Genomic DNA, 27,312 nt, shown 5'->3' on the forward strand with positions numbered 1-27,312 from the left:
CCCTGGACAAGTCGCCAGGTCATCACAGGGCCGACACATAGACACAGACAACCATTCACACTCACATTCACATCTACGGTCAATTTAGAGTCACCAGTTAACCTAACCTGCATGTCTTTGGACTGTGGGGGAAACCGGAGCACCCGGAGGAAACCCACGCGGACACGGGGAGAACATGCAAACTCCACACAGAAAGGCCCTCGCCGGCCACAGGGCTCGAACCCTGTGAGGCGACAGCACTAACCACTACACCACCATGCCGCCCTGACTCAAAACACGAGCTAACTTTATCCCTAATCTATCCCCAATGAAGGGGCGACACGGTATGGTGGTGTAGTGGTTAGCGCTGTTGCCTCACAGCAAGAAGGTCCGGGTTCGAGCCCAGTGGCCGACGAGGGCCTTTCTGTGTGGCGTTTGCATGTTCTCCCCGTGTCCGCGTGCTCCCGTTTCCCCCACAGTCCAAAGACATGCAGGTTAGGTTAACTGGTGACTCTAAATTAACCGTAGGTGTGAATGTGAGTGTGAATGGTTGTCTGTGTCTATGTGTCAGCCCTGTGATGACCTGGCGACTTGTCCAGGCTGTACCCCACCTCTCGCCCGTAGTCAGCTGGGATAGGCTCCAGCTTGCATGCGACCCTGTTGGACAGGATTAGCGGCTATAGATAATGGATGGAGATCCCCAATGAGCAAGCCTGTGGCAACGGTGGCAAGGAAAAACTCCATCAGACGACATGAGGAAGAAACCTCGAGAGTAACCAGACTCAAAAGGGAACCCATCCTCATTTGGGCAACAACAGACAGCATGACGATAACATTCACAGTTTTAACTGTTTTTGTTGATAACACGTCACTGATGGAAACTTGAGTGCAAAACGGTTCATGACAACTGTAGTCCTCAGCCATAAAAGCATTACTCTAAGTGTCCAGAGCATCTTCCAAGTGCGACTTTCAACTGTCCATATGGGGACGTCCTCCACAGGAGCGATGCGATGAGAATCCGACCAGAAGTAGGGCATCAGGATGGATCAGGCAGGTACGAAGAGCAGAAGAGGTCAGCATCTCGATCTCAGGATTGACATGTAACTCAGAGGGACAAATAGGGGGGAGAGGGAAGAGAGAGAGAAAACACAGGTAGTTAGGTATGCCCAATGTCACCTGAATAAATAGGAACAGTATACATTTTGCACCGAGTGCAAGCAGGGACTCCAGCAAAACTAACTATGACAGAATAACTACATTTTAAGAATTTCACTCCATACACTGTTGCTTTGCAATGTTGATGTATGTGACAAAGCCTTTGAATCGATTAACTAAAATGTCCCTTAAAAAAATTGAAATCACTATTTTTCAGATTGGTGTAACGGTATCCATTATTACATATAACAGGCATTCAGCAGACACTTATCCAGGGCAGCCTGGGGAGGAGTTAAGGGTTAGGTGCCTTACTCAAGGGCACTTTAGCCATTCCTACTGGTCCAGGGAATTAAACCAGCAACCTTTTGGTCCCGCAGCTGCTTCTCTAACCATTCAACCATGGCCTCCCTCATCTCATCTCATTATCTCTAGCCGCTTTATCCTGTTCTACAGGGTCGCAGGCAAGCTGGAGCCTATCCCAGCTGACTACGGGTGAAAGGCGGGGTACACCCTGGACAAGTCGCCAGATCATCACAGGGCTGACACATAGACACAGACAACCGTTCACACTCACATTCACACCTACGGTCAATTTAGAGTCACCAGTTAACCTAACCTGCATGACTTTGGACTGTGGGGGAAACCGGAGCACCCAGAGGAAACCCACGCGGACGCGGGGAGAACATGCAAACTCTGCACAGAAAGGCCCTCGCCGGCCATGGGGCTCGAACCCAGGACCTTCTTGCTGTGAGGCGACAGCGCTAACCACTACACCACCGTGCCGCCCTACCATGGCCTCCCTATTAAAAATATTACCACAGAGGGGGGGGCGGCACGGTGGTGTAGTGGTTAGCGCTGTCGCCTCACAGCAAGAAGGTCCTGGGTTCGAGCCCCGGGGCCGGCGAGGGCCTTTCTGTGTGGAGTTTGCATGTTCTCCCCGTGTCCGCGTGGGTTTCCTCTGGGTACTCCGGTTTCCCCCACAGTCCAAAGACATGCAGGTTAGGTTAACTGGTGACTCTAAATTGACCGTAGGTGTGAATGTGAGTGTGAATGGTTGTCTGTGTCTATGTGTCGGCCCTGTGATGACCTGGCGACTTGTCCAGGGTGTACCCCGCCTTTCGCCCGTAGTCAGCTGGGATAGGCTCCAGCTTGCCTGCGACCCTGTAGAAGGATAAAGCGGCTAGAGATAATGAGATGAGACCACAGAGGGGAAAAAAAAAACACAGCTCAACCCAGTAGAGTCCCCCTTCATCGGCAGAATAACATTAGAAAAAGGCACAACCATTACGTACAACAATTCCTTTAAACTACTGCTACAATGACAACCAACAACACATTGATTATTAACAATTATTTGCAGATGGCAAAGTGAACATCAGTGTATAATAACCTTTTATAAAATAAAGTCGGGGCGGCATGGTGGTGTAGTGGTTAGCGCTGTCACCTCACAGCAAGAAGGTCCTGGGTTCAAGCCCCGGGGCCGGCGAGGGCCTTTCTGTGCGGAGTTTGCATGTTCTCCCCGTGTCTGCGTGCTCCGGTTTCCCCCACAGTCCAAAGACATGCAGGTTAGGTTAACTGGTGACTCTAAATTGACCGTAGGTGTGAATGTGAGTGTGAATGGTTGTCTGTGTCTATGTGTCAGCCCTGTGATGACCTGGCGACTTGTCCAGGGTGTACCCCGCCTTTCGCCCGTAGTCAGCTGGGATAGGCTCCAGCTTGCCTGCGACCCTGTAGAACAGGATAAAGCGGCTAGAGATAATGAGATGAGATGAGAAAATAAAGTCGAGGTTATTATTTGCAGATATTCAGCGAGCCTGAGGCGGATAATTGTTTTAGTATAAATACACCAGCGAGTACGTTTATAAGAATTGTATTTAAAAAAAATTTCAAACTTCAAAAGCAGCATGCAAATGTAATAAAAGCGCGGCACAGACTTATGGCGCTTATCTATGCCGAGTCATAGAAAATACTTTTTGAAATCCATCTACACTGGCAGTCAATGAAAAAGTCCAGGTCAATAATTCAACATATGCAATACGGAGTTGGGGAAATGTTTGTTTTGAGATGTTTCTATTGAATAGCGTGCACAGAAGTCATTAATGAGTTCTCCTCAATCCAAACATTTTTCAGTAGTCTTCAGGGAGTGGTCTTTAGGAATCAGCTCAAAGTGCTGTTTTGGAGAAAAACAAAAATTTGTACACGGTTGAAAGGATGGGTTGGATAGCCTTTATTAAGGCCATGAAAAAGCCGACTTTTGTATTCCTTATGTCCAAGATGCCACGGTTAAATCCAGATGACAGATGGCGGGCCCTCGGCATGGTGCAAGCCGGCCTAAGTTTTTCAGAAGTTGGGCGTCGATTGAATGTCCAAACCCTGCCATGGCCTGCGTATTCACCTGATCTCAATCCCATTGAGCATTTATGGGATCACCTTGGTGTTCAGTTCCAGAACCGTGTTCCTTGTCCCATGAACAGAGGTCAACTGATCCAGGCTCTTCAAGAGGAGTGGCAGGCCATTCCACAAGACAGGATTCGCCGTTTGATACGCAGTATGCGTCGCAGACTGACGGCTTGTATTGCTGTTGGTGGGGACAATACTCGGTACTGAAGCTGCAACTTTCCAATTACAGGGTATCCATTTTGTTCGGACTGTACATTATCAAAGCTCACAACAATTGTGATTTTTTTGTTTATTCATCTCGAGTTAAATGTCAGTATATTGATCTGTAAGCTTCTAGTACATGATTTCATAGCTTATGAATAAAATTATTTTCATAAATGTCACCTGGACATTTTCATTGACTGTCAGTGTATTATCTGTAGCCGCTTATCCTGTCCTACAATTCCACCTTACCTTTGAATAGTTTTAGACCAAACTTCATAGCATCTTTAGTGCTTTTAGGAACAGCATTTTCTTTCATTTCTAATTCTTCCTCACGGTGATTAAGTGATTGACCGCCATTTTGCTGAGTTACTAATCAAGAAATAGTCCAAATTTCTCGGCCAATCAGCACATACGATTGTCTATAAATCACCTGCATATTTATGCTAAACCCCATTAGCGAATACTACAAATTTCTAATGGGTTTAAATTTTTTTTCTTTGGCAACAAGGTTTTGCTGCCTTCCTTTTACACCTGCCACAAAAACACGTAAATAATTCAAATTTTCAAATATTACTTTTTGGCTTTAAATGAAGAAACTCAAATCAGTCAGAATATTTTAAGAAAACTTTAATTGCAGATACAATATACATTTATTCTTCAAAAAGTTTATACAGTGAGCAAAACACAAAGCTAATGTGCACAGGGTCTGAACTGGGGCCGATTAACCTGCTCTATGGAAATGTACTGACCTGAATATACCACACCTAATCAAAAGCCCATCATCGTATTCAGGAACATCTGAAATCTGAATATTCGATTCGTTAGATTAGAGCAGAGTTGCAGGTCAGTCAACCTTGAGAGCTTTGGCACAGCTGACTGTAGCAGACAAATTAAATTCCCCAAACTACATTTAAAATAAAAGCAAAGTGACTGAAGCGATCCTCACAATGAAGAATAATCAGACAGTCAGACAGACATTCATAACGTGCTGCAACTGCAGATCACAACGGATGAAGAGTGGATGAAATGGAGGACTGGAGACTGGTTTATCGTCTCTGGTTCAACCCAGTGAGGTTCTTCAGCTGCAGTGGAGAAAAACAGCTGGGTGAGTATTGAACAGCATGCATGTGTGATTTTTAATCGTGAATTTTACAATCTTCTCTGTTACTTTATTAGATTAAATCAGGTTTGTAAGGAGCTTGTTATTTTTTAAATTTTTTTTACAACAGAGAAATTATTTGAGCACTTCCAGAACATGATTAAAGGAGTCACTTAATATAGGGGTGTTCACACGGCACATATTTGCATCGATGCTGCACCGATGTATTTTGTTGCGATATATCTTACACCGGTGTAAATTTTGTGGAGCGTTCACACGTCACAAACCTGCTTACTAGAGAGAAGCGTGTTAGCACCGGTGCAGCCCCACTTGCGTTCACACGGCAGTTTTTGCGACCGTGCTATACGATAGCAATAATGCGGAAATGAAATATGCGCATGCATGAAAATGTACTTCCTTTTCCCGGTTGTCATGGCATCACCAAGCGCCGGGAAAACAACGTGGATGAAGACACCATTGTTGCCAGATACTGCTGACGGTTTCCAGCCAAAAATATGTTCAAATCCGCCAAAATGCACTTAAAACCGCCCAATCTGGCAACACTGGAAGACACGCAGTTCTGTTGTTGATATTCGCCATTTTGGAAGCGCAAAATACCAGGATGCAAATTATGCAATGCCCGTATGTAATCAACTCTCCTCACGCGTAGCGAGTCTACCCCTGTAGCGTTCAGACGGCCCATTTTATATCGGTGCTGCCCCGCAAACTAGCATTTACTCCGGAGTAAATTTCTTAAACCACCTCCCGAGCAGGGTTAGATTTGCACCGGTTTAAGCAGCTTTCAGGGGCTACACCGGTATAACTTTGTACCGTGTGAACGCTCTACCGGGGCAGCCCCGGTGCTACACCGGAGTAAAAGTTGCCGTGTGAACACCCCTTATGTAAAATACGTTGTCGTATTCTGTGGTCTTGTAGAAAAGTTTGGTCAAATTACATGCAGGATTTTCTAAATGACAACATGACATTTCTACAAATACAGGAAATTTGACTGGGGTGCACAAACTTGTGTAAAACTGTCGCTGGCTGTGTACATAATTAAGTGCACTAACCGTGACCGCAGCACCCATCAACCCCTGCACTACAGCCTCTCCCGTTGACTGCACCTACAACAAAACCGCCCGAGGGAGAAAGCCATCAGACACCTGATCAGAGAATCACAGCCCGCTGATAAGGAAAATCCTCTGTACCTGTTTCGCCGTGTTGGCCACAGTGACCACGTCGTTGATACGGTTGTTGAGGAAGGTCCAAGTCTGCTCAAAGTCAGGGGAGGAGTCCTGCAGCATCACAAGCTCCGTAGTGTTGTAGATTCCTGTTAATGCCGCGCGGCGCGTGTACCAGTTTAGCTAAAAGATCAGGATGAGAAAAAGGTACAGTGATGACACGCTACTGTTCCAAAATACTTCTGAAATCCAAATAAAATGAATAAATCCTTTATACTGACATAATATCCATACAAGACATGTTCGAGGGTTCATATTTGTACCTGTATATTGTGTACAGACTTTCATCTCATCATCTCTAGCCGCTTTATCCTTCTACAGGGTCGCAGGCAAGCTGGAGCCTATCCCAGCTGACTACGGGTGAAAGGCGGGGTACACCCTGGACAAGTCGCCAGGTCATCACAGGGCTGACACATAGACACAGACAACCATTCACACTCACATTCACACCTACGCTCAATTTAGAGTCACCAGTTAACCTAACCTGCATGTCTTTGGACTGTGGGGGAAACCGGAGCACCCGGAGGAAACCCACGCGGACACGGGGAGAACATGCAAACTCCACACAGAAAGGCCCTCGCCGGCCCCGGGGCTCGAACCCAGGACCTTCTTGCTGTGAGGCGACAGCGCTAACCACTACACCACCGTGCCGCCCTGTACAGACTTTTTCCTTTTAAAATAAAATTTCCCTAGGTGCTGCCATCTCACTCTCTCCGAGGATCAAATATCACACTCAGAGTGCGAGTGCATTATATTACAGGCATTCAGCAGGCGCTCTTATCCAGAGTGACGTACAACATACCCAGAGCAGCCTGGGGAGCAGTTGGAGGTTTGGTGCCTTGCTCAAGGGTACTTCAGCATTTCCTGCTGGTCCAGGGAATCAAACCAGCCACCTTTTGGTCCCAAAGCTGCTTCTCTAACCATTAGTCCATGACTTCCTTCAAATTATGTAAAAGAATTCAAGATTGTGACGATGGATGTCCATTTCGGATTTTTTTCATCACTGATAGTCGACACTCCTTCATCGATTATTAACCATTAAGAAAGTGTTGGCCTATTTAGAACGGATGAGTGACTAATGACCCTTTTCCACTACCCTTTTTCAGCTCACTTCAGCTCGACACGGCTCGCGTTTCGACTACCTCAGAACAGCACGACTCAGCTCGCTTCAGCCCTACTTAGCACCCAAAACTCGCACGGTTTTGGAGTGGGGCTGAAGCGAGCCAAACCGAGCCGAGTGGGGCTAGGGGCGTGAGGAGACACTCCCCTGTGCACTGATTGGTGAGGAGGAGTGTCCTCACATGCCCATACGCTGGGATCTGTAAACACCGTAAACCCGGAAGAAGAAGAATTACGAGAATTTCTGAAGCCTTATGCGCCTCGCCTCATCTATACGCTCTTGCCAGTATCTGTTGGCGTTGTCGGTGACAACAAGCCACAGCACCAAGACCAGCAACACTAACGACTCCATGTTTATTGTTTACTATCCGGGTCGTGAGACTACCGCTTAAAAGATCACTGATATCACCGTTTGCGCCGCCTAACGACATCACGTGACGTCCACCCACTTTCGCTAACTCCACCCAATGTGTCCACCCACTTCCAGCCAGCACGGTTCAGCGCGGTTGTAGTCGAAATGCAACTCCAACAGCCCCACTCAGCTCGACTCAGCCCAACTCAGCACGGCACGGCTCAGCCCGACTCAGCACGGCACGGCTCAGCCCAACTCAGCTGCGTTGGTAGTGGAAAAACGGCATAACACCAATACAAAAAGTACTTAAGAAATAAGAAGTGCTTTTTTCCCCCTCCCAAATGCAAACAATTCATAACTTATGTAAATAATTAGCAAGACGTTGTCAGACTTTGTAATGAACAAAACAGATTAACACAATATTCCCTGCTGGCAACTATATCTATGCTAAAGTGCTTAATACACCGTCATGAAATTGTCAAAGTACAAGTTTGGTAATCAAGGGCCAGAACTCTGGTAAAATGCGACCGAATTGAACAAAATTGCAATACGCGTATTACCAACATATAACAATGAATCCTGTCAAGTTGCGTAAAATTTCTCCAGAAATTGTGAGAGGAGTTGATTTCAAAAGGGAGTACCCTTCCTGGGACGGACATCGCCACGACATAATCCCTCTTTGAGCCTTTCGGCCAGCGGGGGATAATAATTTTGTTAATCAAGGGTGTAACTCGGGCGGCACGGTGGTGTAGTGGTTAGCGCTGTCGCCTCACAGCAAGAAGGTCCTGGGTTCGAGCCCCGTGGCTGGTGAGGGCCTTTCTGTGTGGAGTTTGCATGTTCTCCCCGTGTCCGTGTGGGTTTCCTCTGGGTGCTCCGGTTTCCCCCACAGTCCAAAGACATGCAGGTTAGGTTAACTGGTGACTCTAAATTGACCGTAGGTGTGAATGTGAGTGTGAATGGTTGTCTGTGTCTATGTGTCAGCCCTGTGATGATCTGGCGACTTGTCCAGGGTGTACCCCGCCTTTCGCCTGTAGTCAGCTGGGATAGGCTCCAGCTTGCTTGCGACCCTATACAGGATAAGCGGCCAAAGATAATGGAGAGATGGATGTTTAATACCATCAGTTACAGTGGTGCTTGAAAGTTTGTGAACCCTTTAGAATTTTCTATATTTCTGCATAAATATGACCTAAAACATCATCAGATTTTCACACAAGTCCTAAAAGTAGATAAAGAGAACCCAGTTAAACAAATGAGACAAAAATATTATACTTGGTCATTTATTTATTGAGGAAAATGATCCAATATTACATATCTGTGAGTGGCAAAAGTATGTGAACCTCTAGGATTAGCAGTTAATTTGAAGGTGAAATTAGAGTCAGGTGTTTTCAATCAATGGGATGACAATCAGGTGTGAGTGGGCACCCTGTTTTATTTAAAGAACAGGGATCTATCAAATTCTGATCTTCACAACACATGTTTGTGGAAGTGTATCATGGCACGAACAAAGGAGATTTCTGAGGACCTCAGGAAAAGCGTTGTTGATGCTCATCAGGCTGGAAAAGTTTACAAAACCATCTCTAAAGAGTTTGGACTCCACCAATCCACAGTCAGACAGATTGTGTACAAATGGAGGAAATTCAAGACCATTGTTACCCTCCCCAGGAGTGGGCGACCAACAAAGATCACTCCAAGAGCAAGGCGTGTAATAGTCGGCGAGATCACAAAGGACCCCAGGGTAACTTCTAAGCAACTGAAAGCCTCTCTCAGGCTACGTTTACATTACGTCGAATCAGCGGATCATCAGATTAACGTTCTTAAAACGATTCGCGTTTACACTAAAACCGTTAGCCGTGCACACAGCAACACCAATACACGAATACGCTCGGCTCCGCAGGCATCCTGCGCTCCAAATCACTCCGCCCTGAACAGCGAGTGCCCTCTGGAGGGTGCGCACTCCGGCCCTGCGCAGCTCACAGAGCGCGCGAGTGAAGTGCACAAGCCACGATTCGGGACTGAGCCGCTGTGTGTGTGATCCCAGCGCATATCACTTACTACTTGCAAGTGGAAGGATGGCAAGCCTAAAGACAATCATAACTACACAATGGGCAGTATTTGCATCAGTATTTGCAGTATTTTCATACTTTTATACTCTTTAATGAAAGGTGATACAAGATGGAAGTCCGCGCCGTTTTTCAGCAGTCGCGTCACATGACCAACGCCAGCGAATCAGGAAGGTGGATGTCACAGTGACGTTGTCCAATGAGGACGCCAGCTAGAGCTCAGCACAGCGTATTCGCGTATCTCAATGTTTACACAGCACCGGACCAGATACGATCTAGATTGAATACGTGGACCCTGGCGGATTCCCGTTTCCCGGCTTTTCCAGGTGGTTTAATGTAAACGGACAGTGCATCCGCGAAGAAAACGAGACAGATACGGTCTAATGTAAACGTAGCCTCACATTGGCTAATGTTCATGAGTCCACCATCAGGAGAACACTGAACAACAATGGTGTGCATGGCAGGGTTGCAAGGAGAAAGCCACTGCTCTCCAAAAAGAACATTGCTGCTCGTCTGCAGTTTGCTAAAGATCACGTGGACAAGCCAGAAGGCAATTGGAAAATGTTTTGTGGACAGATGAGACCAAAATAGAACTTTTTGGTTTAAATGAGAAGTGTTATGTTTAGAGAAAGTAAAACACTGCATTCCAGCATAAGAACCTTATCCCTTCTGTGAAACATGGTGGTGGTAGTATCATGGTTTGGGCCTGTTTTGCTGCATCTGGACCAGGACGGCTTGCCATCATTGATGGAACAATGAATTCTGAATTATACCCGCGAATTCTAAAGGAAAATGTCAGGACATCTGTCCATGAACTGAATGTCAAGAGAAGGTGGGTCATGCAGCAAGACAACGACCCTAAGCACACAAGTCGTTCTACCAAAGAATGGTTAAAGAAGAATAAAGTTAATGTTTTGGAATGGCCAAGTCAAAGTCCTGACCTTAATCCAATCGAAATGTTGTGGAAGGACCTGAAGCGAGCAGTTCATGTGAGGAAACCCACCAACATCCCAGAGTTGAAGCTGTTCTGTACGGAGGAACGGGCTAAAATTCCTCCAAGCCGGTGTGCAGGACTGATCAACAGTTACCGAAAACGTTTAGTTGCAGTTATTGCTGCACAAGGGGGTCACACCAGATACTGAAAGCAAAGGTTCACATACTTTTGCCACTCACAGATATGTAATATTGGATCATTTTCCTCAATAAATAAATGACCAAGTATAATATTTTTGTCTCATTTGTTTAACTGGGTTCTCTTTATCTACTTTTAGGACTTGTGTGAAAATCTGATGATGTTTTAGGTCATTTATGCAGAAATATAGAAAATTCTAAAGGGTTCACAAACTTTCAAGCACCACTGTAAAACTCTTCTCATCAGTTAAACAGTGAATTATGAACAGCCCTAATTGTGATGCAACTTACACACCACTTGACTTGCCGAGAATGAGATCTAGTAGATATCTCTTCTAAATTGTTGTAAGCAACCCTAAAGTGCCCGAGTGTCAAGCGCTTGGATGTAAAAAGAAGCCCAAAAGGAAACTGTTTTCTTGCCATCCTGAATCCTATCAAGTATAATACTCTGAAGGAACAAGCAGAGAAACGGCTGCATTTCATCGCTTCTGGTACAGAAAATTTGAGTCGATGGCTCTGTGTTACTAATGCAAACGGTGTACAAGCAGCGTCACAAGCGGACATCTGGTTTCAGCGCAAATGGCCACGCCTAGGTAAGCTTATTTTTAGCAACACTGAAAATAATTTATCCATTCAGACGTGCAGCGAGCACATCAGGGAACTTGCTGTGATCGGAAAACAGTTTATTTCTGGGTTTTGTTTGACTAACAGAGGTCACATTGGCTCCAGCCATCACAGCACAAGGTGGTGCGGTGTGGTCCAAATGGAAGCAAGGTAGCTCCTGTTATTCGTTCCCTTGGTAGCCTTGCTTTATTATCTCATTTTAAAGTTAATAATAATAAAAAAAAAAAACCCACCAGCACAACTACCAAGAAACCAAGAGAGCCCTCCATCCTGATGACTTTCCCCAAGAGAATCATTTTTGAGACTAATGACACTGGTAGGAGAATGAAGCCAACATAATAATAAATAAAACGGAGTCTCTCCGGCGCGTCACCACACATCTGACTCAGGAACACATTAAAAGCAGACAAATGTAGACTGAATAAGGCACGAAGGAGAAAACGAATGCAGACAAGACACAGAGAGACGGGGTTAAGAGGAGACACTCACGTCTGTGGAGCGATCGCCTGCGTAGTACCAGATGTCATCCACCATGGTGGCGAGGTGCTTCAGACTGTCTGGGATGTTGTGAGGAAGCAGCAGTATACTCATCGCCTACAGAGTCATACACACACACACTTGCTTTTTACAATCTGGGATTGTTACTAAACACGTGAGGCTGCACTTTCGGGAAACAGATCCATCACCTGCGGCCAAGTGTCGATGTATGGAATCAGCATCCGGAGGCGGGTCTCGACTGCATCCCTCAGGAACTCGTCGGTTTTCTTCTTTCTGAAAGAAAACGATATAGAAAATCAGTACCACGCAATAAGAAAATAAATAAATAAAAATTTACTCTGGAAATCTGTGCCTCCCCTTTATCTGTATTTCAGAAAAAACTCTAAGGCAGCGTATACACACACACGATTGATTTTTTTTTGGTCTGATCTCAAGTCCAATGGAAGTCACTAAGGCGAAATCCAATTCGGGTTTTTTTTCCTGTAATATTAGTCACTTGTGAATCATTTATCCAGCTGGACACAAACACGTTTATTCCGTAAATCTTTCACTCTAGTCTTTACACAAGAAACGTGGTATTTATGAAAATCCGGTTCTCCTGACATCATGTAAATTAAGTATAACGAGACTCACCACATAGTGGACTAAATAGTGGGGACGCCATTTTGTAGTGCTGTCTGAATGTATCGTGAGAATTCTTCCACCCTATATTGAGGTATTTCACTCACGTGACCAAGTCACGTGATGCCGCCATTTTGGACGGCACGCTTAAGTCCTTCAGTGCAAGGCGGTATGAGATGGTGGAGACCTTTGCGCGTTTTAACAAGAAAGTAAGCAGTGATTCGTGTTAAATTGGATCTGTCTTTTATCATAAACACTACCCAGCCTTGGTATGGAGCCAAGGTTGTCGACAGAAGTCAACAATTTGATGAAGGATGACCCCAGCAGTTTGAAACGGTACAAGGTAGGCTATGTTCACAACACTTTCTTGTTACTCGGGGAATCCGAGATCCCCTGAAACAGACATGAGATCCCTTGAAAACATGATTTGGGAAATGTTGGGGGGTCTCTAAAATATTGGCAAAATGATGTTTATTGACATAGCAATCGTGCGTAACGGGAAGCATTTGCATATCCGAAGTGTTGTGTTTACTTGACAACGACTGCTGCTGCCAGGTTGGTTGTTGAGTAGCCTGACTGTTTTTTTTTTCTTGCGTGTGGTATCATTGTTGACGCGAGGTTGTTTTTTTGAACATGCCAATGCGGACACGATTTCCCCTGATGAGTTATGACTTCAGACGCGATGCGTGTGTGGAGTCCGCGTGATATGTGCGTAAGATAGGCTCCTCATGTGTTTGGAGATCCGCGCTCTTTTTATTTTCTTTTTTCTTTCTTTTTACGTAATTTCCCTGTTTATTTCTGTCCCGTTTCTTTCTAGCCTCTGTTATTGCGTTTTATGTCTGATGTCACTTTATCTACTTGTTTTGTAATGACTTGATACTTTCAATATAAAAAAAAAAAAAAAGATCCGCGCTCTGAGACAAGCACAAGCACCCCCCCCAAGGGAAAAAAGGGACCCCCCGAAAATATCAGCATAGTTCGAACAGGGTAAACAGAGAAAACAGGAAAAATTAAATGATTTACTTTAGGGGGCTCATTCGTCATAAAAAAAGATACAATATTTTGTTTTTCAATTTACTGGTGATTTCTGGTGCATTACTGAATTCATCTGCAGTATATTATTTACATTCTTAACAAGAAATTGTACTTGTACGTTTTTTTTCAAGCTGGTTCTCCCTCTCTGTCTGCAGCGTTAGTATGTAGCTTGCCGTCCAAAATGGCGGACACCGGGGCGTCACGTGACCCTGTGACGTCAGGTGAAATACCTCAGTAGTGCATTCAAAGTGTCCCACAATGCATCATGCAAAGTAGTGTACAACTGATGGTCACTAACCGAGCATCATCATATCCCATCATGCATTGTGGTGACGCTGAAAAATCAAATCAAAAGCCTCAAATTTGATTTAATAAAAAGCAGCGGCAAAGAAGGAAAAAAAAAAAAAGTATTCAGCCTTAATTTCAAAGAACTCAATGATGTAGCAGCCAGAAAGCAATTTTGTATTGATTAATGTGGAAAATACGATCAGTATAATATGGATGCATCACAAAAACACATGCATTTATTTATTATTTTGAAAACCGACCAGCCCACTGATCTGGCACATTTTAATTGCGCAACAGTAATGACGTAAATAACGGCATGACTGAGTCGTGTCCGAAAGAGCTTATCATCATCAATGAGCTCACTATATATAGTCCTCTATATAGTAATTCCCTATATAGTGAGTAGTGAACGAGTGAGTGATTTCAGACACAGGGTACTCATATCAACTTCAAAATCATAACGGGAAACTTTATGCTGCAATTTTAAAATGGATTACGCCATCAAGTTTAAATCCATTTACAGAAGCTGCACAAAATTTTAACGTTTAACGTGATGGAAAGAAGGAGGTCCAAAACAAATCCATAAATTAAGATGAATAAGGCCCTGTCCACACGGCAACGGATTCAGGTGAATCTGATAAAATTGTTTATTGTTTCGGCCTGGCGTCCACACAGCACCGGCGTTTTGGGTGCCCCAAAACAAAATCTTTTGAGAACGGGTCCCAGAGTGGAAAGATCTGGCAACGGCGCCGTTGCGAAGTCGTCTGGATGAGCAGAATGGATTTGTTTACGATGACGTCACAACCACATGACTGTCAGTGCTTCATGCCAGGTAGAAGTGTAACGAACTCGATGCGAGTTGTCAACAAATCCTATAACTAGTCCAAACACTGCGGAAGCAGTAACCAAAACCGCGCACCGCCTGTGCGCTTTCCAAAAACAAAACCAATCCCGCCAGCAAAAATAGGAAAAAAAAAAAAAGGCGCGATCTCACCTCTTCAGATGTTGGTTTAAGTCCGACAATACATTCCTTAAAAAGGGCGTAGAAGAAAGTAATCCATCAACGTGTAGCATTCAATTTATTCCAGACCATTAAAGAATTCTGGAGGATATCAGAATGTTGGCGTACTGGCTTCCATCTACCCCCATTCATTCTTCTTTCCGCGTCTTTCGTTTTACGCTACTGATTAATAATCAAAACTTTATGTGGCTGATGCTACAGAAGAAGGGGTTTATGCGCATGCGTCTACTTCTTCTATTGTTCTGGTGTCTCCGATGGAACAGTCTTACAGCACACGTAGAGGTGTGGCATGTGTATTGCATCGTTTTCAGCAAGCATTGCGTTGCCATATGGACCGGAAATGTAACTGATCCGTTGCCCATGTGGACGCGATATTTAAAAAAAAAAAAAAAAAATCTCGTTGCCGTTGTCGTGTGGATGTAGCCTAAGACTAGCTGTTCAATTAGGACAAAATAAATGGCTCCCTCGAGCACACACAGGACCTAAGAGGCTCTCGTTCATGGTTTAGTTGTCATTTTATCATCGTTTACTTTGAGCTTTGCCTTTTATGGAGCGTTGTGGGAGTCAGTAAATTCTTAAAAAGTTGTTTGTTTACATACAGGCCACTCAGTTTTGAAATTACATCACCGATACTCTATGAGCTCTCTGCGTAGGCAAACCTCCACAAATTTACAATTAGCAACTCCTTTGAAACTCAAAACTTTCTTCATCTATGCATCGTATGTGGAAACTTTTGCCTTATAGTTTCATTTCTTTCCTTTCCTTTGCGGCTGCCTGCGAGAGGCTGAGGCCTGTTCGGCTCCATTACATCAACTACTACATGGAAACGGAATGGATTGGCCAATCAAAAGAACTTAAAATCTAAAATATAAAAATACAAATATAAACAAAGCTCAACTGTGAGCTACCGCTCACTTATGTATCCGCTCACTCTCGCTTACATCAGAATGCAAGCGATCGAAGGAATAGGACACTTATTATGAATGTTGACTTCAACAAATAATTAACCCTGAAACAAGTAAGTAAAGAGCCGTGTCTCTCCCCAGGGATTTCAAACAGCATCCTGGTAAACTGTCATTTTGAAATAGCATTTTGCTTCTTGAAATAGCGTCAAAATCCACCCTATATGTTTCATAAATACATTCAGTCAGTAAACAGGAAGTCGACGTGCGACAGACCTGAAAATGGTATACACGGTATAGAACCCCAAGCTGAAGCTCGGTACCAAATATCAAGCAGTTGTGATTTGTAGTTGCTGAGAAAAGTGTTATGAAAATTTTGTAAATCCACGCTATATGTTTCGTAAATACATTCAGTCGGTAAACAGGAAGTTGACATGCGACAGACCTGAAAACGGTATACACGGTACAGAACCCCAAGCTGAAGTTTGGTACCAAGTGGCTATGATTTGTGGTTGCTGAGAAAAAGGGTGTTTCGGATGGACGGAGATATGGACAGACAGACAGACAGACAGACAGAGGTAAACCAGTATATAAAATTTTTTTTTTAAATAAAATATTTAGAATATAAGCTGAAGCTCGGTACCAAATATCAAGCAGTTGCGATTTGTATGGTAGTTGCTGAGAAAAGCGTTACGAAAATTTTGTAAATCCATGCTATGCGTTTCGTAAATACGTTCAGTCGGTAAACAGGAAGTTGACGTGCGACAGACCTGAAAATGATATACACGGTATAGAACCCCAAGCTGAAGCTCGGTACCAAATATCAAGCAGTTGTGATTTGTAGTTGCTGAGAAAAGTGTTACGAAAATTTTGTAAATCCACGCTATATGTTTCATAAATACATTCAGGCGGTAAACAGGAAGTCGACGTGCAACAGACCTGAAAATGATATACACGGTATAGAACCCCAAGCTGAAGTTTGGTACCAAGTGGCTATGATTTGTGGTTGCTGAGAAAAAGGGTGTTTCGGATGGAGGGAGATATGGACAGACAGACAGACAGACAGAGGTAAACCAGTATATACCCCCCCTCCTTCGGAGTGGGGGTATAAAAATTTTTTTTAAATAAAATATTTAGAATACAAGCTGAAGCTCAGTACCAAATATCACGTAGTTGTGATTTGTAGTTGCTGAGAAAAGTGTTACGAAAATTTTGTAAATCCACACTATGCATTTCATAAATACATTCAGTCGGTAAACAGGAAGTCGACGTGTGACAGACCTGAAAACGGTATACACGGTATAGAACCCCAAGCTGAAGCTCGGTACCAAATATCAAGCAGCTGTGATTTGTAGTTGCTGAGAAAAGTGTTACAAAAATTTTGTAAACCCACACTATGCGTTTCGTAAATACGTTCAGTCGGTAAACAGGAAGTTGACGTGCGACAGACCTGAAAACGGTATACACGGTACAGAACCCCAAGCTGAAGTTTGGTACCAAGTGGCTATGATTTGTGGTTGCTGAGAAAAAGGGTGTTTCGGATGGACGGACAGACAGACAGAGGCAAACCAGTATCCGCCCCCCGGTTTGGAGCAGGGGTATAAAAATTTTTTTTTTAAATAAAATATAAATAATAAATGAATATAAAATATAAAAATACTTTGATAAAATATCTGCAATTTTTCATGTCACAATTTAAGCTCTCTGGCTCAGGGTGTCTCAATTTTTTCTGGAATATCGCTAGTATTGAAAATGGCAACTTGCTACTTGGCGCTGAGGATTCTGGGAAAGGTGAGCCGGCTCCTTTAATCTGCAGCAGTTTAACATGTTCATGCGAGTACAGATAAAATCAGAATTTGCTGTTCTGTTTCCATATTAATAAAAATGAGCCCCATTGTGACAAACCAACAGATTTAGTGCAACATCTCTCACCCACAGCTGCTCTCTCTCTCTCTCTCTCTCTCTGTGTGCGCCACATTCTCAAATGTCTGCTGCTCAGAAATGATGCGACCTGGACAGCATTTGGATAATTGCTCAAAAATGATGCATCCATACAGATGAACAAACAGCTTCATTATTTCTGAATCACTCGAATGAACAGACATTTCTCCTGTTTCTCAAAGCTTTGTGGTCTTCCTGCTGTTGCTTTATTTATTGCTCTTAGGTTTTAACTCGGCTCTCGCAAATCGTGTTCGAGTATTTGTCTCAGGAATATACAGCACATATCCGCTTCCACTGACAGACATTGCTCAGTAATAATCGGGTACACTTCTGGCAACACACGGAACATGATGACTGATTTGAAACGGCATCACGCCAATGTGAACATAACCTCTGTCCCAAGCGAGAGGGTCTTTTCTACAGCTGATACCGTACCTGCCAGCAGATCTGTCCTTTCAGAGGACAATGTGGACAAGTTCATTTTTCTGGCGGGAGGGTTGAATGAATCTGAGCAGGCCTCCAAGCTGGAACTGTTGATGCTGCACTTCATTTAATTTTAATTTATTTGAGAATCTTATTTCTTGAAGTTATCAGTGGTCTGCATCACTACGTTTCATTTACAAGAGCGCTCAGAGAGTACAATATCCCCCGCTGGCAACTGTGCCATAACTCTGGTAAAATGCGACTGAATTGAACGAAATTGCAATATGCGTATTACTGACACATAACGAAGAATCCCGTCAAGTTTCATTAAATTCCTTCAAAAATTGAGAGAGTTGATTTCAGAAGGTGAGTACCCTTTCCGGGATAGACATCACCACGATATACATACCTGCAAACTCACGAGGGTTGAAAAAGGTGACAAACTACCGGTAACCCCCCGGCCCCCTTAAACAGCGCGCGATCAAGGAAAATAAAGGGAAAAGACAACATTTAAAACAAAGACAAGATTTATTCATTTTTAGCTTTGCAATTTTCAGTTTTGCATCTGACACCTCATTACATTACCATTAAGGAAGGAAAAGTATAAAAAGTAAAAAGTAAAATTTGAATTTCATCTCTCATCTCATTATCTGTAGCCGCTTTATCCTGTTCTACAGGGTCGCAGGTGAGCTGGAGCCTATCCCAGCTGACTATGGGCGAAAGGCGGGGTACACCCTGGACAAGCCTCCAGGTCATCACAGGGCTGACACATAGACACAGACAACCATTCACACTCACATTCACACCTACGCTCAATTTAGAGTCACCAGTTAACCTAACCTGCATGTCTTTGGACTGTGGGGGAAACCGGAGCACCCAGAGGAAACCCACGCGGACACGGGGAGAACATGCAAACTCCGCACAGAAAGGCCCTCGCTGGCCACGGGACTCGAACCCGGACCTTCCTGCTGTGAGGCGACAGCGCTAACCACTACACTACCGTGCCGCCAAAATTTGAATTTAAAAAAGTAATTTTTGAAGTGTGACACTGGAAACTTTCTTCAGCAGACCAGTTTATCATTTTTTAGACCTTTTGGCCCGAACAAGCCGTTCAAGGGCACGTTTATGCTGCTCTGCCATGTGCCTCTTTCGCGCCATGCTATCCTTCTTCACCACCTCTGCCCTATTACCAGCAGCACTGGTAGATGGCTGGACACCAAATTCAGCCCTCCTTTCCTTCAGTGCTGCCAAATTCATGGTGCGAGAGTGTGTGTGAGAGTGTGTGTGTGAGAGTGAGAGAATCTCTCTCTCTCTCACACACACACACACACACACACACACACACACTCTCTCTCTCACACGCACAGCTGGTTCTCTGAATACAACCAAGATCAACACGTATTACGTTATAATTTTGACAATCCCACCAATAGTTTCACATAAAAATGATTTCTCTTACCCAAAACACGCGTTTATAGATCCTTATGTTCAACAAAAAATGACTTTATTCCAACTGATTTGACATTTTTTTTCTGTTTTGTTTCAGCCCAAGGAAACATCTTCCGTGTCGCGCGTTCGGTTCAAACGTAACAGCCCCGCCCCTTGCGTCTTACGTCATAAAAACACGACTCACAGACCACCAAATCACAGGTACCAAAAAAAACACCCTAAAGCCTCTTTAAATCGCACTACTCGTAACACAGCTTTCTCCGCATACTAAAAATGTGTTTCTGTCTCCAGATGTAATATAGAGTTTTGGAAAAAATCAGAAAATATGATTACGTGAGCTGTTTTCAAGACTCAGTGTCCTGTTCTGCATTGCGTTTGGATGATCTCTGCCATCCTCCTATACACACCCATATTCAAGAAAACCCCGCCTCTATTCAGTTACAATTCGCGGATACTGTCCAGCGTTCTGTAAGACTATTGGCTCATTGGAATGTCATCCAATCAGAGAGACGTTTGAAGTATGAAGAAGGCGGAAATGGTCTGAATGTGGATGTGAGGAGAAAAGTAGGAGTAGTACTTTGAAGTAGTAGTACATTGAAACCAAATGTTCGGCAACATAGCCTCACGCACCCCCCCCCCCCAAAAAAAAAAAACCTCTTCGGATCTACACGATTCACACAAGTGACCTATTTTGGGATCAAAACGGCAAATTTTGCCGAAAGGTGACTAGTTTGCAGGTATGATATAATCCCCCTTTGGGCCTTGCAGCCAGCGGGGGATAAAAATTGTGAGGGAAGTTGATTTCAGAAAGCAAGCACACCTTGATGAAATTGCCAAAGTACAAGTTTGTTAATAATCGAGGGCAGAACTCTGGTAAAATTTGCCCAAATTAAACGAAATTTCAATATGCGTATAACTGTCATATAACAAAGCCTTTTGCCAAGTTTGGTGAAATTCCTCCACAAATTGTGAGAGGAGTTGATTTCAGAAGAACGTGCACCCTCATGAAATTGTCAAAGTACAAGTTATTTAACCTCCTAAGGCCCAAGCTGTTTTTTTACATGCATTTTTTATTTCTCTTTGCTATTTGGGCTTATTAGAACCTGATTAGAATAAAAGCTAAGCATCATCTTTTGATAAGATGTACTTTTAGAGAAAAAGTATGTCCACATATGTGGATTCTTGTTCCGAATTTCCAGAAAGTGTCCACGCATGTGACCGCTAAGCCCTAGGAGGTTAATCAAGGGTCAAAACTGGGAAAATTTTCACAAACGAAATTAAGGGCCCGTTTACATGAGGACGCTGTCGGGTAAAAACGACTAAATATTTTATCGGAAGTGCCTTTCGTCTACACGGGGACGGCGTTTCCGAGGCTGAAAAACGGAAAAAATTGAAAACGCCTTCCAGAGTGGATAAGTTAAAAACAGCCCCCGTTGCATATCCGTCTAAACTACCCAATACGCAAAACTCTGCTTGGATCTGCTCACGTCGGGTACGCGTTTACGTCATACATATGTCATATACTGTACATGCCAGCCCGGGAAGTAAGAAAGTAAGTAAAAAACTAAGAGCATGTCTGATTACATCGATCCAACGGACCTTCAAGCTGCTCTGGCAGCTTTAATAAACGTCCAGGAGTCCTTCGAACATCTATACCGAATCTGCACATATACCGTTAATGAACAGAGGCGGGTATAGCATGCTCTTACTTTTTTACTTACTTTCTTACTTACCATAGCCAGAGTAGTCAAAGTTTTCGTGGCGCAGATGTGCAGATCAGACAAGACGGAAGACGTTGCGCATGCATGCAGACATAGCGGAGGTCTTTCACAGCACCACCTAGCCGCCTGGCATGCACATCCAATTGAATTCCACACATTTATGCGTCACCGTATAGACGCAGATTTCCTCCTTGAAAACGGTCGTGTAGACGCGGAAAAAAGTGAGAACGAAAACGGACTTTTGCGTTTTTGTTTCAGACCGTCCCCGTGTAAAGTGGGCCTAAATCGCAATCTGCGTATTACCGTCATATAACAAGGCCTTTTGCCAAGCTTCGAGAAATTCGTCCAAAAATTGTGAGAGGAGTTGATGTCAGAAGGCGAGCACACCTTCATGAAATTGTCAAAGTACAAGTTTGGTAATCAAGGGCCACAACTCTGGTAAAATGCGACCCAATTGAACAAAATTACAACATCCGTACTACTGACACATAATAATAATGCCTTTTGCCAAGTTTGGTGAAATTCCTCCACAGATTGTGAGAGGAGTTGATTTCAGAAAAACGTACACAGTCATGAAATTATCAAAATTATTTAATCAAGGGTCAAAACTTTGGGAAAATTTGTCACAAATGAAATTAAATCGCAATACGCGTATGACCGTCCTATAACGAGGCCTTTTACCAAGCTTCGAGAAATTCGTCCAAAAATTGTGAGAGGAGTTGATTTCGGAAGGAAAACACTCTCATGAAATTGTCAAAGTATAAATTTTGTTAATCGAGGGCTGTAACTCTGGTAAAATGGGACCGAATCGAACAAAATTGCAATATGTGTACTACCGACATATAACAAAGAATCCTGCCAAGTTTTGTGAAATTCCTCCAAAAATTGTGAGAGGACTTGCTTTCAGGTGAGTCCCCTTCCTGGGACAGACGGAAATCACCACGACATACTAATCCCCCTTCGGGCCTTTCAGCCAGCGGGGGATAAAAATGATATTAAAATAAACTGTTGGCGTTTACAAAAGTTCATAATAAACAACTTGCAATTTTACACTGTGTGCTTTTTCCTCTTACTGTACCAGAAATGAACCGAACCGTGATTTTTTGCGTCCTGTTGCACCCTTACTGTCTAATGTTCTCATGTAACCCGTTCCTGATTAGTTCCTGTTCCATTCAAAGTTTACTCCGAACTGAAGACGTGCTCAGAGATGCTTACTCTGCTTGTCCAAGCTGGACCTGATTATTCTGCTCTGCCAGGATGTCTGCGAGCTGAGCGTTGCACTGGCTGATGAAATGTAGCACCAGGTCTCCTGCGCCGTTATTAAACATCCCAGCAGAGGCAGCTGACAGGCCGAGAGTCTGAATCACAGCAAAAAAAGACAGAAGGTTACACAACAAGCCTCTTTACACCGATCACATCATTACATCATCGGTTCTCCACACCTCTGCTCCAGCAGCGATGGCCTCCACAGTCCAGCCGTGCTCGGGGACAAACTCCAGCGCAGCGGTGAGGATCCGAGACTGGAGCTGCTCCTCGGTCTCATAATCCTCCGCCTGTTCGCCGCCCTGATCCTGGTAACTGACACGCAGAGTGGAGAACGGGAACAAGGATATTAACCTCATATTTAGACGAACAAACCAATAAAACTGCATCTGGTACAAATTTTCACAAAGACTTAAGCCATTTAAACTAACTAACGGCAATAAATATAAACATGATCGGAATTAATATTGTGCATTGAAAAAAAAACACATTCAAATTCGTCTGGCAGGAGTGTGTTTGATTTTACTTTTATCGTATTAATTTATGGTCATGAATTAATTTTATTATTTACTGACAGGTGCAGCTTATATTATTCCATTTATTTATTCACAGGTGTGCATTATTTAATTTATCATATTTATTTATTGTTATATTTACTGGCAGATGTGCTTTATTTTAAATTATTTATTTACTGACAGGTGCATGTTATTTTATTCATTCATTTATTTATTTGACAGGTGTGCACCATGGTATTTTATTTATTTACCAGCAAGTGTGCTTTATTTTCATTATTTATTGACAGGTGCGTTTTATTTTATTCATTTATTAACTGGCAGTTGTATGTACTTTTATTTATTTACTGGCAGGTGTGTATTATGGCCCTTTTCCACTACCCTTTTTCAGCTCACTTCAGCCCGACACGGCTCGCGTTTCGACTACCAAAAACCAGCACGACTCAGCTCGCTTCAGCCCTGCTTAGCCCCTAAAACTCGCACGGTTTTGGAGTGGGGCTGAAGCGAGCCAAAGCGAGCCGAGTGAGGCTGGGGGCGTGAGCAGACACTCCCCTGTGCACTGATTGGTGAGGAGGAGTGTCCTCACATGCCCACACACGCCCCGCGAGCACGCTGGGATCTGTAAACACCGCAAACCCGGAAGGAGAATAATTACGAATTACGAGAATTTCTGAAGCCTTATGCGCCTCGCCTCATCTATACGCTCTTGCCAGTATCTGTTGGCGTTGTCGGTGACAACAAGCCACAGCACCAAGACCAGCAACACTAACGACTCCATGTCCTCCATGTTTATTGTTTACTATTCGAGTCGTGAGACTACCGCTTAAAAGATCACTGATGTCACTGTTTGCGCTGCTTAACGACATCACGTGACGTCCACCCACTTTCGCTAACTCCACCCAGTGTGTCCACCCACTTCCAGCCAGCACGGTTCAGCGCGGTTGTAGTCGAAATGCAACTCCAACAGCCCCGCTCAGCCCGACTCAGCACGGCACGGCTCAGCCCGACTCGGCCGCGTTTGTAGTGGAAAAGCGGCATTAGTTTACTTTTATTTATTTACTGGCACGATAGCAAAATTTTTTGCATTATTTTACATTTACATTGATTGTATGCATAATTCATTTATTTTATTTATTAATAGCTGTGCATTACTTTATTTAGATATATAAAAATAATTTTTATTCAGAAGAACACCTACATCATACAATGATTTTCAGTAGGGCTCTAGAAAAAAAAAATCATTAAAAACTACACTTAGGTAAACAGTAACTCACTGTAATAGACAATATAATAAGAAACAACATAAGGACAAAAAAAAAAAAGATCATAAATAAATAAAAGAAACAAAGCCTAATTATTTACTATGATTTTTAATAAGGGCGGCACAGTGGTGTAGTGGTTAGCGCTGTCGCCTCACAGCAAGAAGGTCTGGGTTCAAGCCCCGTGGCCGGCGAGGGCCTTTCTGTGTGGAGTTTGCATGTTCTCCCCGTGTCCACGTGGGTTTCCTCCAGGTGCTCCGGTTTCCCCCACAGTCCAAAGACATGCAGGTTAGGTTAACTGGTGACTCTAAATTGACCGTAGGTGTGAATGTGAGTGTGAATGGTTGTCTGTGTCTATGTGTCAGCCCTGTGATGACCTGGCGACTTGTCCAGGGTGTACCCCGCCTTTCGCCCGTAGTCAGCTGGGATAGGCTCCAGCTTGCCTGCGACCCTGTAGAACAGGATAAAGCGGCTAGAGATAATGAGATGAGATTTTTAATAATTTACTATAATTTTTTAAGCGCTCTTTTTAAAAAGTTCGTTCATAGTAAATAATTAGGCTTCATTTCTTTTCCTTTTTTAAATACTTATTACTGTCAGATGTGCATTACTTCATTTTATTTATTGCCGTACAGCAGTATTGCAGATCTGGTTCAATTACCACCGATAACTTTGTTTGAAGAGGTTGTGTTTTCACCTCCGTTTTTGTTTGCCTTTACCAACGTAACTCAAAAAGTAGTGAACAGATTTTCATGTAATTTGGAGGAAAGGTGAGCCATGGGTCAAGGAACAACTGATTCGATTTTGATGCAAATCTGAATACGTGGCTTGGCGAAGGTATGGACTCTATCGAGTTAGCCTGGGCCCGCCCATCCTAAGTGTGACGCAACACGAGGGCCTGTTGCGAGCTGTGACGCCTGCGAGCGTTTCGGGGGCGGTGCCTCTGTTGACAGCGCGGAGCTGGAAGTTGATTGTGCTGAATGTCGCCAGCTGCGAAGCCTTCACCTGGGCCTATTAATAGGACTTTGTTTGTGTGTGAGTGGCCGGTGAGCGTTAGGCTTCACGTTGGCCATGGGTTTGGTAATTTGTATTTGTTAAAATTGTATGAATTCCAGTAAAGAGCGTGATTTTCTGTTTTGAGTGCCTTATTTTGGGTTTGGGGTTATTTGTTTGAGTCAGAATGTAACATAATGGGGGCTCGTCCGGGAAATCACGCTCTTTACTGGAATTCATACAATTTTAACAAATACAAATTACCAAACCCATGGCCAACGTGAAGCCTAACGCTCACCGGCCACTCACACACAAACAAAGTCCTATTAATAGGCCCAGGTGAAGGCTTCGCAGCTGGCGACATTCAGCACAATCAACTTCCAGCTCCGCGCTGTCAACAGAAGCACTGCCCCCGAAACGCTCGCAGGCGTCACACGAGCTTAGTCTGGCCAGGCAAGCTATCTACAGCTCTTCCAAGCTCCTGAACAATCGGGAGCCAATCAACTTTGAGCATCTCCAACGGCCCTGGGTAGAGGCGTGTTCAAGGCAGTGACGTAGTAGAACTGCGACCGGAAGCCATAGATTGTTTACAGAATCTATGCCGGAAGCGCTTCATTCACTAGAAACATTACGAACGTGGAGCAAGTTCTCATTGAAAACGGAGCAAAGAGCAGCCCTGGAGGTATTTATTGAAAGGAAGGACGTTTTCGCCTTGCTCCCGACCGGCTTCGGTAAGAGTTTAATCTACCAGTTAGCCCCGTCGCGTCGCATACGTCAGAGGAAAGAGTGATGTGATTGGTTTAAGCTTCGTCACAGCCTTTCCTGGCTTCGACCAGTAGCAAACAGGCATTTCAGGGAGGCGGGTCAACCACGCACTTTGGGAAACGGTTGGGCTTAATATCTTTGCCAGACCAAATGCTCGCAGAGCTTTGAAGTCGCGTTAGCCAGACTACTATCGAGTGCCCTTCTAGTTTTCCTCTGATGTGGGCCAAAACTACCCCGAGGTGAGGATGCTATCGTAAAAGCTGCTACATGATGTACTTTCTAACCTGGTGTTAGACTGCGGTTCCTCCTGCTGAGCATCAGTAGCACAGGTTTGCTGGTGTTGATGGTCGGACAGAGGCGGGGTGTTCTGGTGAACTTTGGTGTCATCAGTAAATCTGAGGATGGCAGCACGATGGAAGGCACGCGTCAGTGCTCTGTACTGGGGACGAGGGCTGCTCTGGACCACTACTGCTGCAAAGGAATAGAAAATACTTTCATTTAAAAAAAAAAAAAGTTCTCTACTTCAGTGAGAAACACCCAAATTTTTTTTTCCAAGTTGAAGCTAATTTTTTTTTTTTTTTAAGTAGAATGCTGGGTTGCATCCGACATCACATCCGGCTCATAAGATATGCAAGACATGAAGTGATGGTCAGCAAAGCTCGCTGTTCACAAAGCGTTACTATTGCTGGAGTGCCTTGCTAGGGCATTTTAACAACTACGTTTGCGTTGTTCGAATCAAAAACCGTGAAACTGGGGGAAAAAAAACCTTCCGGGTTCTCCATGGAGTGATAAAGGGTGAAAGAGCAAAGGATTTTACCAAAAGATGATGAGAAAGGTGGCTCTTGAACTTTTTGCTGTGATGGAAAGGAGCCAAGTTGAAGATCGCTCGAGTTTGCAGTGATCACGTCATGAAAGGTTGGTAAATTCCTCCGATTTTTTTCCGTTTGGATTCGCAAATCAGTTCTCTCTCCATTTTCTGTTATTTTGCGATGTTTTGAAGTTCAGGAAACGCTTTAGTCTTCAGATGTGTTTTTGTTTACTCGTGATTGTAAAAGTAACGCACATACAGTGGTGCTTGAAAGTTTGTGAACCCTTTAGAGTCTTCTATACTTCTGCATAAATATGACCACTGCTCTCCAAAAACAAGAATTGCTGCTAGTCTGCAGTTTGCAGAAATTTTTGACGATAGAAACATTGAGAATATATTTGTGCATTCATATTTAAAGTTTTCTGGAGGAAAACTATCGTAAGTTGAGA

General features: G+C 43.8%; 1 protein-coding gene across 2 annotated transcripts in view; it reads right to left on the reverse strand.

Annotated features, from left to right (window-relative positions):
* Positions 1–4,350: 4,350 nt before the first annotated feature.
* Positions 4,351–27,312, reverse strand: part of coq9 (coenzyme Q9 homolog (S. cerevisiae)) — a 31,855-nt gene continuing 8,893 nt past the window's right edge. The window contains exons 2-9 of one of the 2 annotated variants that reach the window (XM_060928266.1): positions 26,340–26,523; positions 22,706–22,841; positions 22,479–22,621; positions 12,051–12,135; positions 11,854–11,958; positions 6,046–6,201; positions 5,908–5,961; positions 4,351–4,820 (exon numbers count right to left, since the gene is read on the reverse strand). In XM_060928266.1, coding sequence (XP_060784249.1) covers positions 4,785–4,820; positions 5,908–5,961; positions 6,046–6,201; positions 11,854–11,958; positions 12,051–12,135; positions 22,479–22,621; positions 22,706–22,841; positions 26,340–26,523 — 899 coding nt within the window. In that variant the 3' untranslated portion in view covers positions 4,351–4,784. Of the gene's footprint in view, positions 4,821–5,907; positions 5,962–6,045; positions 6,202–11,853; positions 11,959–12,050; positions 12,136–22,478; positions 22,622–22,705; positions 22,842–26,339; positions 26,527–27,312 lie in introns of both variants that reach the window. The other variant, XM_060928265.1, reaches the window with a different exon arrangement.

Source organism: Neoarius graeffei, chromosome 8 (assembly GCF_027579695.1).
Source record: "Neoarius graeffei isolate fNeoGra1 chromosome 8, fNeoGra1.pri, whole genome shotgun sequence".
NCBI lineage: Eukaryota > Metazoa > Chordata > Actinopteri > Siluriformes > Ariidae > Neoarius > Neoarius graeffei.